This window comes from Brachypodium distachyon, chromosome 2, assembly GCF_000005505.3.
Source record: "Brachypodium distachyon strain Bd21 chromosome 2, Brachypodium_distachyon_v3.0, whole genome shotgun sequence".
Lineage (NCBI taxonomy): Eukaryota > Viridiplantae > Streptophyta > Magnoliopsida > Poales > Poaceae > Brachypodium > Brachypodium distachyon.
In genome coordinates, this window is record NC_016132.3 from 22,784,332 (window position 1) to 22,797,080 (window position 12,749).

General features: G+C 48.6%; 2 protein-coding genes and 1 pseudogene across 2 annotated transcripts; all 3 read right to left on the reverse strand.

Annotated features, from left to right (window-relative positions):
• Nucleotides 1-2,286, reverse strand: LOC100826656 (NAC domain-containing protein 48). Its single transcript, XM_003568377.4, has 3 exons — nt 1,906-2,286; nt 1,525-1,799; nt 1-801 (listed from the first exon to the last, which is right to left on the reverse strand). The coding sequence occupies exons 1-3, from the start codon at nt 2,102-2,104 to the stop codon at nt 349-351; spliced, it is 927 nt and encodes a 308-aa protein (XP_003568425.1). The 5' UTR covers nt 2,105-2,286; the 3' UTR covers nt 1-348.
• A 3,051-nt stretch (nt 2,287-5,337) lies between these two features.
• Nucleotides 5,338-10,438, reverse strand: LOC100830405 (annotated as a pseudogene).
• A 152-nt stretch (nt 10,439-10,590) lies between these two features.
• LOC100830715 lies at nt 10,591-11,566 on the reverse strand. The gene has a single exon (XM_003566176.4). It carries the CDS (start codon nt 11,335-11,337, stop codon nt 10,816-10,818), a length of 522 nt encoding a protein of 173 aa, XP_003566224.2. The 5' UTR covers nt 11,338-11,566; the 3' UTR covers nt 10,591-10,815.
• Between the last annotated feature and the right edge of the window lie 1,183 nt (nt 11,567-12,749).

Here is a 12,749-nt window from a genome sequence, read left to right on the forward strand (position 1 = left end):
GAAAATAAATAAACTTGTAACATGGTTAAGCGTAACAATCAAGTGTGTCCAAAAACTCCAATTCCAAATCAATCGCATATACACAGCTTAGTCCAATTCGCATAACACCAACCAACAAGTACAGTACCCCTGCATATCATCTCCTCGATCGAGTCTCCATGATCCATCCACCCCGGGGTTCCCGCGTCTCATCGCCGCCACCCATGCTCGTCGTACTATCTTCCATCCAACGGCTACGGATATCTCCGGCCGACTGATACCGGCAGCTCGCCCGAATCCCCCCGGAATTACGCCAAATCATCTCCCAAAATCCAAACCACACAAAGACACGAGACGCTGCGTTCTCGATCAGAACGGCTTGCCCCAGTACATGAGGATGTCCTGCAGTAGCGGGTCGCCGGCTGCGAGCCCGGCCGCCGGGTCGAGCTGCCCCAGCTGCATCGAGCCGTCGCCGGCGGTGGAGAAGGTGCGCTCCCAGTCGGAGATCTTGGGCGGCTGGCTCTGCACCTCCGGCCGCTCGCCCCGGCCGCACGACGACGCCGTGAGCGCCACGTGGTGCTCCGAGCCGCTTGAGTCCGCGTGCGCCCGCGGCATCGAGTCCGACGGCCGCACCTCGTAGTACGCCGCCAGCTCCGAGAACGGCGGCGGCGCGTAGGACGGCGGCGGCTGCAGCAACGCCGGCTTCTGCTCCGGCGGCGACCCCACGGCCGCGTGCGTGGGGCTTCCTTCCTTGGCGGCGCTCGGCTTCTGCTCCGGGACGCCTTTCTTGTTGTAGATCCGGCACAGCACCCAGTCATCCAGCTGCAACACCGGCGAGAAAAGAAAATCAATTCAGAAAGACAATCGTGACGTTCTAATATAGTACTATTCGTCTAGGAACGATTTTTATTTGTGTAATTCGACGGAATTATTGGATACAGAATTCGGTACTAATTCATATGCATGCGTCGCAATCCTAGCGCAGGAAGCGCGAGATATAATTGGCGGGTGAAAGAGATGACGCACGAAGTACAGCATCTCTTGGTGTTCACACTTCCATGCGAAAGCTGCCCGTGACAGGGATCATACACGATTAAGTCCCCACTTATCTTGTGCGTATGATCGAAACATGACGATAACCAAGTCCATATCTAATCGTTTGGAATATGCTAGTGATGGCGTTATAAAAAGACAGATAAATTAAAGGCAGCGTTTCATCTTACTGTTCAGAGATACATGTCGTTTTGTAAATGAACATATGCATGTAACTTTGACCATTGATGTTCACATGTCGACGACCGAAATCCATATTCAAAATATTACTCAACCACGACGGGAATTATAAGACGGAGGGAGCATCGAACAAAATGTGAGACGGATAATTAACATACGAAGTTAACATGAATACAAAAATGCAAATCGAAAGATAGCAAAACATATGGAATTACCTAGATACAAATTTGGAAAACACACACGATGAATATTTTTTTTAAATGTTGCAATTCAGCATACGTTTGTGCAAGTGTGAGAGATGGAGGCGCGTACCCTGAGGCTGTTCTTCCTGCGGGCGGAGCGGTCGACGTCGGCGAGACGGTACTCGTGCATGATCCAGTTTGTCTTGTCGCCCTTGGGCGCCTTGCCGGCGTAGAAGACGAGCGCCTTCTTGATAGCCAGGGGCGTGGGCGTGCCCACCGGCTTGTCGGCGCCCGTGGCCTTCCAGTACCCTGCGCCGGCCGACCGGTTCGGCCGCGACCCGTTCGGGTACTTGCGGTCACGCGGGGAGAAGAAGTACCACTCCTTCTCGCCGTACAGCGCCATTCCTAACAACACAGATCATTCAAATCAATCAAAATCATGTCATGGAGTACATGACGAGCGTCCGGCCGGCGCAAAGAGGCGAGGTTATCAATGGAAGAACGTGCGTACTTGGGAGCTGCCACGGGTCGTACTTGTAGAGGTCGACCTCCGCGATGATGGGCACGGAGATTGGCAGGCCGGCGCACCGCCGGCAGAGGTAGTGCATCACCAGCTCCTCGTCCGTCGGGTGGAACCGGAACCCCGGCGGCAGCTGCAGATCCTGCCCCGGCCGAGACGCCGCCCCCGCCGATCCTCCGCCGCCGCTCATCTCCTAGCTACTCGAATATCTCAGCAGCTCCAAATTAATTGCCCGGCCGAATGAGAGGCTGATCAAATATATCCTTCTTCTTTCTTCTAGTCGTAGAAGAGGGCGGGGAGAGCATGGAGCCATGCGCGGCGCGGCGCGAGCGGCATATATAGAGCGCGTACTTACCCGTACGTGGGCCTGGACACGCACGGACGGGCGCGCGGGATGCCGTTCGCGTCGAGGCGTGGAGCGAAGGCATCTGACGGGGGCGAGGCTTTTGTCACTGCTTACGCCAGGGCGCTTGGACGCAGGCGCGGCCAGGAGCGGCGAGGGCGGCCGGGGCTGGGGCCCGGCGGAATGGCGGCTCACGTGGACAGGTGTTCCGTTTCGGGATGTGTGAGCCGGGCCCACGAGGGGACGTGCGCCCGTTGCTTGTTCGACACGTGGTCGATGTGTTACGAAAGAGGAAAGGCACGTACGCCGGGCGTGGACCCAGGCTGAGAATGTACGGATCGGATCACGATGGGGTCGGGTCGGCTGGATAGTTTTTTTCCCGGAGTAAATTTTTCTTTGCAATTTCTTCTCTTCCGTGCCCAAAAGTGACTACCGTGATTTTTTTTCGAGGGGTATACGTTTTGTTGCGCACAAACGGGCAAGATGTTGCGAGCGAGTATGAGCTTCGTTTAATGTAGGTGCGGGACTAACATAAAGTTATGATGTTACTCGCAGATCAGTCGCAGTCTTGCATGCACTTGGCAAGTAAATAAACCAAACCGGCGCTAATGGGGAGAATTCACCAAATCGTTTGTGGCCCCAGGCCGGTAATATCCTACGTGAGCAACCGCGTCCGCACAACACCCATGAAGATATGCATTGGCCACGTTACGAAGATGCCGTACGCATGTACGCGCACGCCGATAAGGATATGCTAGCATCCTGTCTATCTAGCTATAAGCTCCAATGAACGGGAACTAATAATCAACAAGACACCAGATTAGGCTGGCATTACGACCCACTTAATAACTATAGTCAAAAAGCACCACTACTTTTGGCAGCGTCCCAAAGGGCTTTCCAACTAATCGACACGTGCACAAGGCTGGACGAAGCTTATCGAGCAAGTACTGTTTGGAAGCCGTACCTGTCAAAGAGAATTAATTCCGAGCTTAACGAATCTACCGCAGACACATATCTACACGCAATCTTTCCTTTTCACCAGCGTCATTTTCTGTCCTTTAACCGCGGAATAATATTCCGACTAGAAGACGCTACAGTACACGTGGTTAAACCCCTGAGGGCAGCTTTGAGATCCGTGGCGCAGGTTTGCACAGATCGTTGGGCCTGCACGCGTAGTGGGGGCAAGCTATACTAGTACTGGCTATAGCCATGGGTCGCGTGTAAAAGGGCCAGAGGCTTCTTTCATCGAGTTGGATCGACGTATACTTTCGGACAGCAACGTACGTGCGGGATCGATCGTTAGCTAGCTGTCCGAAACGTACGTCTAACCGATCCCGCCCGAAAGTACAAGATGGATCGGTCGATCCAACACCGACCTGGCGCCATCTGCCACGTCGAAACGAGTGTCCTGTATACATCGTATGCACTGTATTACGCGGCTGTACGTACGTACGTACACGGTAGGCATGTTGTGTAGTAATACGTCGGTCTGTACGACGTCCTCGATCGATCGTCTCTCCCTTCGATTTTTCTGTGAAAGAAACTAGTAGTTAGCTAGCTTGCTATGCGTTAAAAGTCCTCTCTTTTGTCAGGGACTCAGGGTAGCCAAGCATACACATATGTATGGATGCCGCTTTTCGACTAATGGAGTGCTCAATTATTCGAGCATCTTCTACGAAAGTAAGTACAGTCATACGAAAGAGCAAACGACTCGTCCAAAGCGAAAAGTTAATACGGATTTGTTAATTGCTGCTAATTCTGTTCCGTATTCTTTGACGTCCTCGAGAAACAGCTTTCTCAAACGTCAGAACAGAGGTACAATAGTATTTCTTAGTCTTTTTTTTTTGCGGGGAGAGCCCTATTTCTTAGTCAATGTAGTAGTCGCACATCGTCAAGTCTACAGTTGTACAAAATTCAGAAAAAAAATGACGATTAAACTAATTTGCACTTAATTACTAAAATGTGCAACTCATATGGTTGACTCATAAGTAACAATTCCTAGCTGATGGAGAAATAGAAGCTCTCATGTATATAAGTACGAATAAATTAGAGTCCAGATAGGTGATGGACTAAAAGACACGGTTGTAGGTCGCGGTGATGGCGAGATAGGGAAGAGACGATGGTGGCACGGGACGAGGCAGAGAGAGAGAGAGCTAGTGGAGGTTGTGGTGATATGAATCATTCAAGAAAAGCACACAGAGCATCTACAAACTCTCGGCTGTCAAAGGCGAAAGAAGAAACAATATGGAACGTTGGAAGTGTAACAACGATTAGTGAAAGTTATTTTTTTAGGAAATTTGTTGAAGTATAAGTGGATTGTCTAACTTTTTTCATCAGATCGGTCTTTTGGTTGCGTTGGTTAGCGCACGAACCTCTTCAGAATTAATGAAAGTTATTGTATCGATCTTCAAAGTAAAATGGCAAAGTGAGAACGAAAAGTAGTTCGCTTCAGCTCCCAAATTTTCAAGTCCATGTTTAATCCCAATAGCAGGATGAGAGTTTTTTTTTGAGGGAATAGCAGGATGAGAGTTTGTTAGAGAATGGGATTGGGGATCGATCGGGGTGAGAGACAAAGACCAAGCAAAAGAAAAGGCATCAGTGTCACTTTTAGAGGTTCAAAAACTACGGAAAAAATAAACTACTTTGGGGATTCCATATGCACTTACTATTGCCTCATTACAACCGAGTCAAAACATCACATGTTTGGATGCCCTTTCGCGAAGGAGATGTGGCACGCTTGTGGTGTCAGATGGCCTCGGCTTGCTGCTGTGGCAGGGACCAGCTCGACGGTGCGAACGTGGTGGAGGCGAGTCATCTCAGGGCCCAAGTCAGAGACCAAGACAAAGGAAATTGTGATGGCCGCGCTAACTGTTTGGCATTTGTGGAAGGAAAGCAATAGCAGAGTGTTTCAGCTGAAGGAGTTTACGGTTGTAATTTTGCATCGATTGATTGAAGATGAATTCTGCCTCCTTATGCAAGAGAGAGGTAGATGGTGTGTGTTCAAAATCAACTTGCTGTTCAAGTTACTCTTCTTCCCTTGAGTTTGTCTATTGGATGTGTTGTAGTCTGTACTAGGTGGAACTTGTTTTATTTTTTTTCTAATTGAAAAGTCAGTACAGCTGCTAGGTTTGTAAAAAAAAAGAAAATTACTTAAAACAACAACGTTTGGAGCACATGTCTAGGAAAACCATTTTTTTATTATTCTTTTTTTAAATTACCACCGTTTTCTTAGTCCGTTGTATTCCCGCGCACTGATTTGTCGTTCATCTCATTTTGACGAAAAAACTGACGGGGGGCTATGTCATGTCCACGTTGGCTCCACGCTGGCCCAGGCTGTCCACCGTGGCCGAACCCGAACCCGACCCCGACCCGAGCTGGTTCGGCATGGAGCTGGAGAATCCGGAGTTGGTTGAGTCGTCGGAGGGGGACAAGCCGAACTGGAGCGTGGAGGCGGAGGGGGAGTCGCGGTCGACGAGGCAGCAGGAGAAGTCCGTGGCGGAGATCTGCGACGGGAACGACAGCGGGCCGCCGTCGAGTGCTAAAAGCCCGGCCGCGCCCACGAAGAGCCCTTCGTTCTCGTGGACGCCGCCGATGGCGACGTCGTGCACGGCCGCGGAGCCGTCGTTCCCCAACGTGAGCGTCTCCATGGCAAAATCGGCCACGGTGTAGCCGTCGCCGTAGGCCACCTCGTAGACGCAGGAGCTGTGGCAGGCGGAGGCGTCGAGGGCGCGGCAGCGGGGGAAGTCGCAGGGGGCGGCGGCGTAGGACGAGGAGAGGGACGGGTCGCAGAGCGGGACGGACTGCGCGTAGCAGTCGGCGCAGGGCGCGCACTGCAGCCAGGTGACTTCGCTGCCGGTGTCGAGCACCATGCAGAGCTGCCGGGCCGGGCTGCCAATACCGATGCGGGAGAAGTACTCGCCGCTGCCCTGCCCGACCCCGAACACCACGGGCCTTGCAGGAGGGCCGCGGCGGAGGCGGAGAAGATGGGTGTTTGGTCGGAGGAGAGGGACGCGCGTGCCGTGTTGGCCGCCGCGCGCGGATGAGGGAGGAGTACGTCCTGAGGCCGAGGAGGGGCGACATTGGAGAGGAGCTCAGCCTGGGACCGGGAGGGAGGAAGTGTCGGGAGTCGAGGTGGAGGGTCAGGCAGTTGCTGCTGGTCTAGGAATGCGGCGTCGAAGCCTCGCTGGTGGTGGTGGTGGCAAGGGAGGAGTGGTGGAGGAGATGGACAGGAAGGCGGTGATGTCGAGCGTCTCGGTGGTGGTGGGTGGAGACGCGTGGCGGCGGGCGAGCGACTGCGAGGCCAGGGTTAGGAGGAAGAGGAGGAGAGGGAGCTGCATTGTTGGTCGGAGCGGTGGTTGGGGAGGAGTGAAGACTGGCGGCGTCGGCGAGTCGTGCAGGCTCCCTCGCCACGGTGGACGGCCTGGCCAGGGTGGAGCCAACGTGGACCTGACATGTTGGCCCCCATGTCAGTTTTTCTGTCAAAACAACATCAACAGCGAAATCAATGCGCGGGAATACAACGAACCAAGAAAGCGGTGTTAATTTGATTTTTTTTTAAATGATGGTTTTTCTAGAAATGTGATCCAAATTTGGTGGTTTTAAGTAATTTTTTCTAAAAGAAAACTTCACATGTTTCATTAATTAAGAAAAAGATTGCTGCCAAATTAATTTGTGAGAAACCTGACAAAAACCGGAACCAAGTCTAAGTGTACTCTCTCGGTCTTACCAACGACACAACGGCAACAAAAACACACCAACCTAACAACAAACTCTGACCAATAGGGAACCTGTTTCACCGAACTCCTTATTCAAGTCAATGTCGATGACCAGTACCACGCCGGTGAAAAACATTGCCACATAATTGAAAACCATTTTGAAATCTATCAACGATCCAAAAGTGAACGGCTCCAAAATTAAGTACATGCATGGTTCAAATTCTGACATTTTAAATGTTAGGACTGACATAAAGTTTGGTGAATCAATGACATCTCAAAAAGAATAGAAATTAAAATTTGTCAAGGGTCCAAAAGTGAACGGTTCCAAAATTAAGTATATGGTTCAATTTTTGTCATTTTATATGTTAGGACCAACATAAACTTTGGTGAATTAATGACATGGCAAAAGAATAGAAATCTAAAAACAAGCACACCAGAAGTGAAAAAACCCATATTTTACTCCGTCATTATGTTGAACAATTTGGAGAATATGCTTATTTACAAAGTCCAGGCACTAGGTATTACATAAAGACCTGCCGGAATGTGTCACTACCTCAGTTCTTAAATATAAGATGTTCTAACTTGTCTTAAATCAAACTTCTTAAAGTTTGATCAAGTTTTACTCCTTCCGTCCAACAAAAGATGTCTCAACTTTGATCAAATTTGAATGCATCTATACACTAAGTCATGTCTCGATACATCAAAATTTTGACAAACTTGAAACATATTTTGTTGGACGGAGGAATACTAATATCCACAATATCAAGTAAGTATGTTGTGCCTTTTAAAAAAAGTATGTTGTGAAAATATATATCATGACGAATATAATAACACTAGTTTAATTAATTAGAGGTTTTAGATGTTCATAATTTTTTTATAGACTTGATCAAATTTCCAAAAGCTTAACTTTACGACAAAGCTATAACATCATATATTTAGGAATGGACGTACTATTTGTTAGAACTTTAATTTGTTCTTTGATGTCAAAGTACAACCGTGTTAAGTTGTTCTATGTAAATATGTATCTTGGGTAGCTTTATATGATTTTTCTGGAACGAAAAATCCAAACACGCCTTTAGAAAAGGTGACTTCATTGCGCCTACAAAGGTAGATCGATACACAGACTCCATCGGGGAAGAGGAAGAAGCATGCAGGTCGCTGTTTTGCGAGCTAAAGCGCGCCCACATGGTGTCTCTCCGGGTAAACGTGGATGGCTCGACCGCGTCTCATCATCAAGCAAAAGGGCAGAAAACAACACGAGAGGGAGAGAGAAAGACAGATAAAAAGGGACCAAGCAAAACAACAAAAAAGATACCGAAGTCTCGAAGATATTATGACGATGACTAGTCGTACGTGTACTGACGGGCTCTAGCGTCCCTGACTCATACCTGCATCCGTCGCTGGATCCGTACAGAGCGAGCACATAATTTATCTGCATCCTGACGAGTGATGCGTGTCAGCGTGTGCCTTGTCTTCCTGCCACGTACGTACGGCGCCGGACTAATTAACTAATTTTAAGCCATCTTGGAGAATCGATTAGCCAGTGAGAAATCAATTATGAGTTGAATAATTAAGCTGCCACTGCGTTTCTCAGCTGTCTCTTGAACCCGCGGCACAAGCTAGCATACGTGTGACGGGCTTCGGCATTGCCCACCGGCCGGCCTCTTATTACGTACTTTCGGAAGCAACTCAAATAAATCTCGCAGCGTTATTATATTTCAAGTAATTGCCTGCCTAGTTTTCTCGACAATTGTATAAATGCCATGCCATCGATCCGGTTGGTGCACCTCCAAAGAAAACTTGATTCGGCTGGTATATTATATATAGTAGCACAATATGTCTGAATTAATTGTGAATTATTAGAGGATTAGACGTCAAGCTCACAGGTGTTCCGACGTGGAACTGATATAAACCAGAACATATTTGGATTTAGTGTTCTTTTTTTAAAAGAATCCTTGCTTTGCTCTTTTTTTTCAAAAAGAAGGAATTTTTCTGTTTTCTGCATCGATCGATGCACATAACCATCTATTATTAAAAAAGAGAACCGGAAAGAAAACATCAATATCCTTTCAGCCTAAAACCAGCGCACCATCCAAATCGGCTGAAGAGTTCTCATGCAATTATCTCCAAACGATTGCACCAAGATTCCATAAACCCCTATGCCTCTGTCTAAAGCAGTACGTACCATGTACGGAGCCAGTAAGACGCCCGAAGAACAACCTGCAAGAAGTTAGATAATTTTTTTTGTCATGGAATACAATATCATTTCTAAGATTCCAAATAAACCAATAAATCGCACAAGTCCTTCCAATATCCTTGGTTTGCTGAACAATAACGAGTAAGTTGAAATATTAAATTAACATAGGGTGGAGCCAAGAATAGGTGTAGCATATAATACATTCACCACTAATGATTGCATTACTTGTACTGTTAATACAAGATAATTAATCTATATAACCTACAAAGTTAATCCCCAGCAAGTGCAATTAATGTTTGCAAGCTTGACATGCAAAATGTTCACATCATCATTCATATCATGCACATCATGAGCATTTAAAGGATCCACATCACCATCCACATCATGTGTTGTTGTACATTAGGTATCCATTTCGGTGGTCCATTTGAATTTAATATTTTGATACCTAAGATTTTTCATCTTCACGTTTCATACAAGTATTTCACCAAACACACATATTTTCGTGATATATGTCAATTTTTCTAAGACTGCAAATATTCAGGTTGACAAAACTTCACTCTTCGGTTTCTTCAAAATTCACGCACGTCAAAATTACACCTATTGTTTTGTTGCATAGGTGTTATGAATGATAAATAGTTTTGTCCCACAATATTCATATTTATTTAACATTAAATCATATTATTATCATTTGTTTCTAAAATCATATTCAGACGTGCATTTAGAATTTTCCGCGGCAACGTGCGGAGAATCATCTAGTTAATACAAAAGGTCCAACCATTACATTAAACTCTAGGGTCCCTGAAAATTCCCCATTAATACTGCTAGTCCATTGAATTGGTTTTGGCTTTCTGTCACCCTCTACTTCCTGCATCTCTTTTTTTACGAGAGGTAATTACACCACTGGCCCAACAACTTGAGAGGTGGGGGCAGTTTAGTCCGACACGTTGCAAAATGAGCAAAACTAGTTCTAAAAGTTGAGATTCGGGAGCATTTTAGTCCAATTAGTCTGAATTGGACACGTGGCAGCTAGATGGAGTCCTGTCGAGCTGTGGAAGTTTTGCAAAAAAAAAACCTTCGGATAGGAACAATTTGTACACGGCGGCCGGTGAGGCCATTGGAGGCGAACGAGAGCTTCCGGAGGCTGAAGAGCGTGACGGGGAGAGCGCCGGTGAAGAAGTTGGCGGCCAGGGAGAGCTCCTGGAGCATGGTGGGGCAGGAGGGGAGGAGGGGAGCACGCCGGGCGAGGTGGTCGGCGGATATACTAGCCATATTGCGAAAACTAAAACTTGATTAGTGATATTTTGAATTTTGTTGGAGAATTAAAAAAATATTCATCCGATCCATATTAATTGTCGAAATATTACATGTATGTAGACGCATTTTAGACATAGATACATCCATATTAGGGAAATTTGAGACAATTAATATAGATAGGAGGGAGTAGTATTTCCAATCCAAACAAATCATCTCACAGCAATGTCACTGGGCAAAATCAGTCGATTACACAAATACAATTGGAGAATAATAATCAGAAGTGTCACAATGAGACCGGCATCCCGTTCAATCCCTCCATCCGTTTGGAGAAGAAAAATCCACGCACCAATAGTCGAAACCACCAAGTTACTCACACGCACCATCGATCGGTCCTAAATCGCCGCCACAGCAGAGCCGCCGCCGGCACTCTGGCCACCGTCGCTGCCGCGGCAACCCCGACATTCAGGAGACTCCAGGAAGTTATCTGTCGTGAAGGCCTGGGAGATCGGCCCGACGTAGAACATGAGGTGGTCGGCGTCCACCATGAGCACCTGGTCGATTCCCCAGTTGACGAAGAACATCTTCACGGAGACGCCCCGGAGGTCGCGGATGCTGCCGCCGGCCACCCTGCCGGAGATCGTCCGCTGGTAGGTGAGCCTGTAGCCGCCGTCCACCTCGAACTCGCAGTCCCGGTCCATGAACACCTGGAACGCGCCGTCCGATCGCCGCAGCTTGTACCCGGTCACGCCCACGGGGAGGATGCCCTTGGGGAACCCGAACTTCTCCAGCATCTCGTACGCGCTCGGCGGCTCCGCGGGGACGCTGCGCGCGCCGGAGACGGAAGAGACGGCGGCGGCGGCGAGTAGCGTGACGAATAAGAAGAGGCGGTGGAGCTGCGTGTCGGCCATGGCCATGATTATTGTGTTGGATGCTTTGCTTCTTCTGCGGTTTGTTTGTTGCTTGCAGTTGGTCCGTTATAATTTGTGAGATTTTGTTGGTGACGAGGTAGGATCAGAACACCGTGTGGGATATGGGTTTGGATTTAAGCTTCAAATCGATCGGGATCTGAGTCTGACTTGGGTTGTAAGATGGACAAGGATACGTAACCCGGCGTTGCGTACCTTTGCAATCCAAGACTTGCGTGCGTGCAACAGACGATTGAAACAGATCGAATTAAAAGAACGTTAAAAGAAATAGAAAGAGATTTTGTGCAAAAGAATTGAAGAAAAACTCCACTTAGCAGGTCGAATCAAGACCATATTTTGTAGGTAAACTAGCAGAATGCCCGTGCGCTGACACGGTTCAGACAATCTTTTTTTTTCTCTTCTTTTCTTTTTTTTTCTCTTGGGCCACACTCGTTCTCCTTCTTGGGTCACGCGCCGGCCGCCGCAATCTCCGCCCTCGATGATGCCTCCTCGACCCGTGACCGTCCAGGTGCTCTGAACCGTATCCCACGGCCCTTCCCTTCCTTTTCCCCTCCTCAATCATCACCCATAATCACGGTTGAGCCGCCTTAGTGCGCGTCGTCGTAACGGCTCCCTAGTGATCGCCGACGTGGCGAAGACACGAAGTGTGACACTGAGGAGTTTATCCAGGTTCGGGCCACCCGGAGGTGCAATACCCTACGTCCTGCTTTTGTGCTTGGATTCCATTGATTTAAGGGTGTTTATAGGTTGCCGGGGGTGGCTCCCCGGCTAGCTACTTGAACTCCTAAGAGCCTCTCAGCTCTGCCTATCTTAGTGTTACTATGTGAGGGTCTAACCTAGTCCGAGACGAGCTCAGTCCGAAAGGAATAGTGGGATGCGAACTGAGTCAGAGTGGCTCAGATCAACACGGCGGGGATGAGGACTGAGAGAACGAGGTTGTTCCTCTGTTTTCTCTAGAATTAAACGGTGTATGACAAGATGGAGCCTGCATGCCAGAGCTATCGGCTCTCGGATGGAAGGAGACACAGCATGCTGGACCATATGCTGCATCACAGGATTAATCTGCCATTGCACCTACTGCATCGCATGATCAATCTGTCGTTGCACCTACAGATAACGAGCATCACCAAAGTAGGAGTGTAAGGTCGAATGTATAAAGAGATATCTTTGGACTTTTAATTGTGTTTTCTCCGCCGCGTCAGGTGAAGTATTTTTATTGGATTAGGAAGGGTCTCCTATTGGGCTGCGCCAAGAGAGGGGAGCTCGGCCATCTGGAGCGGACGAAGGAGTGGTTTGCGTGCGGACAGACGAGGTGGGTCTCGGGGGCGCCACTTCATCGGGAGGCGCGTGGCTCCCCTGCAGCGGTGCTCGCATCTGGCGTGGCTGTACACCGGGCCTGG

Coding starts and splice junctions, on each gene's coding strand:
- LOC100826656 (XM_003568377.4), bottom strand. CDS start 2,104: ATGAGCGGCGGCGGAGGATCGGCGGGGGCGGCGTCTCGGCCGGGGCAG. Junction 1,800..1,905: donor CGACCCGTGGCAGCTCCCAA/GTACGCACGTTC, acceptor CTGTGTTGTTAG/GAATGGCGCTGTACGGCGAG. Junction 802..1,524: donor GCAGGAAGAACAGCCTCAGG/GTACGCGCCTCC, acceptor CCGGTGTTGCAG/CTGGATGACTGGGTGCTGTG.
- LOC100830715 (XM_003566176.4), bottom strand. CDS start 11,337: ATGGCCATGGCCGACACGCAGCTCCACCGCCTCTTCTTATTCGTCACG.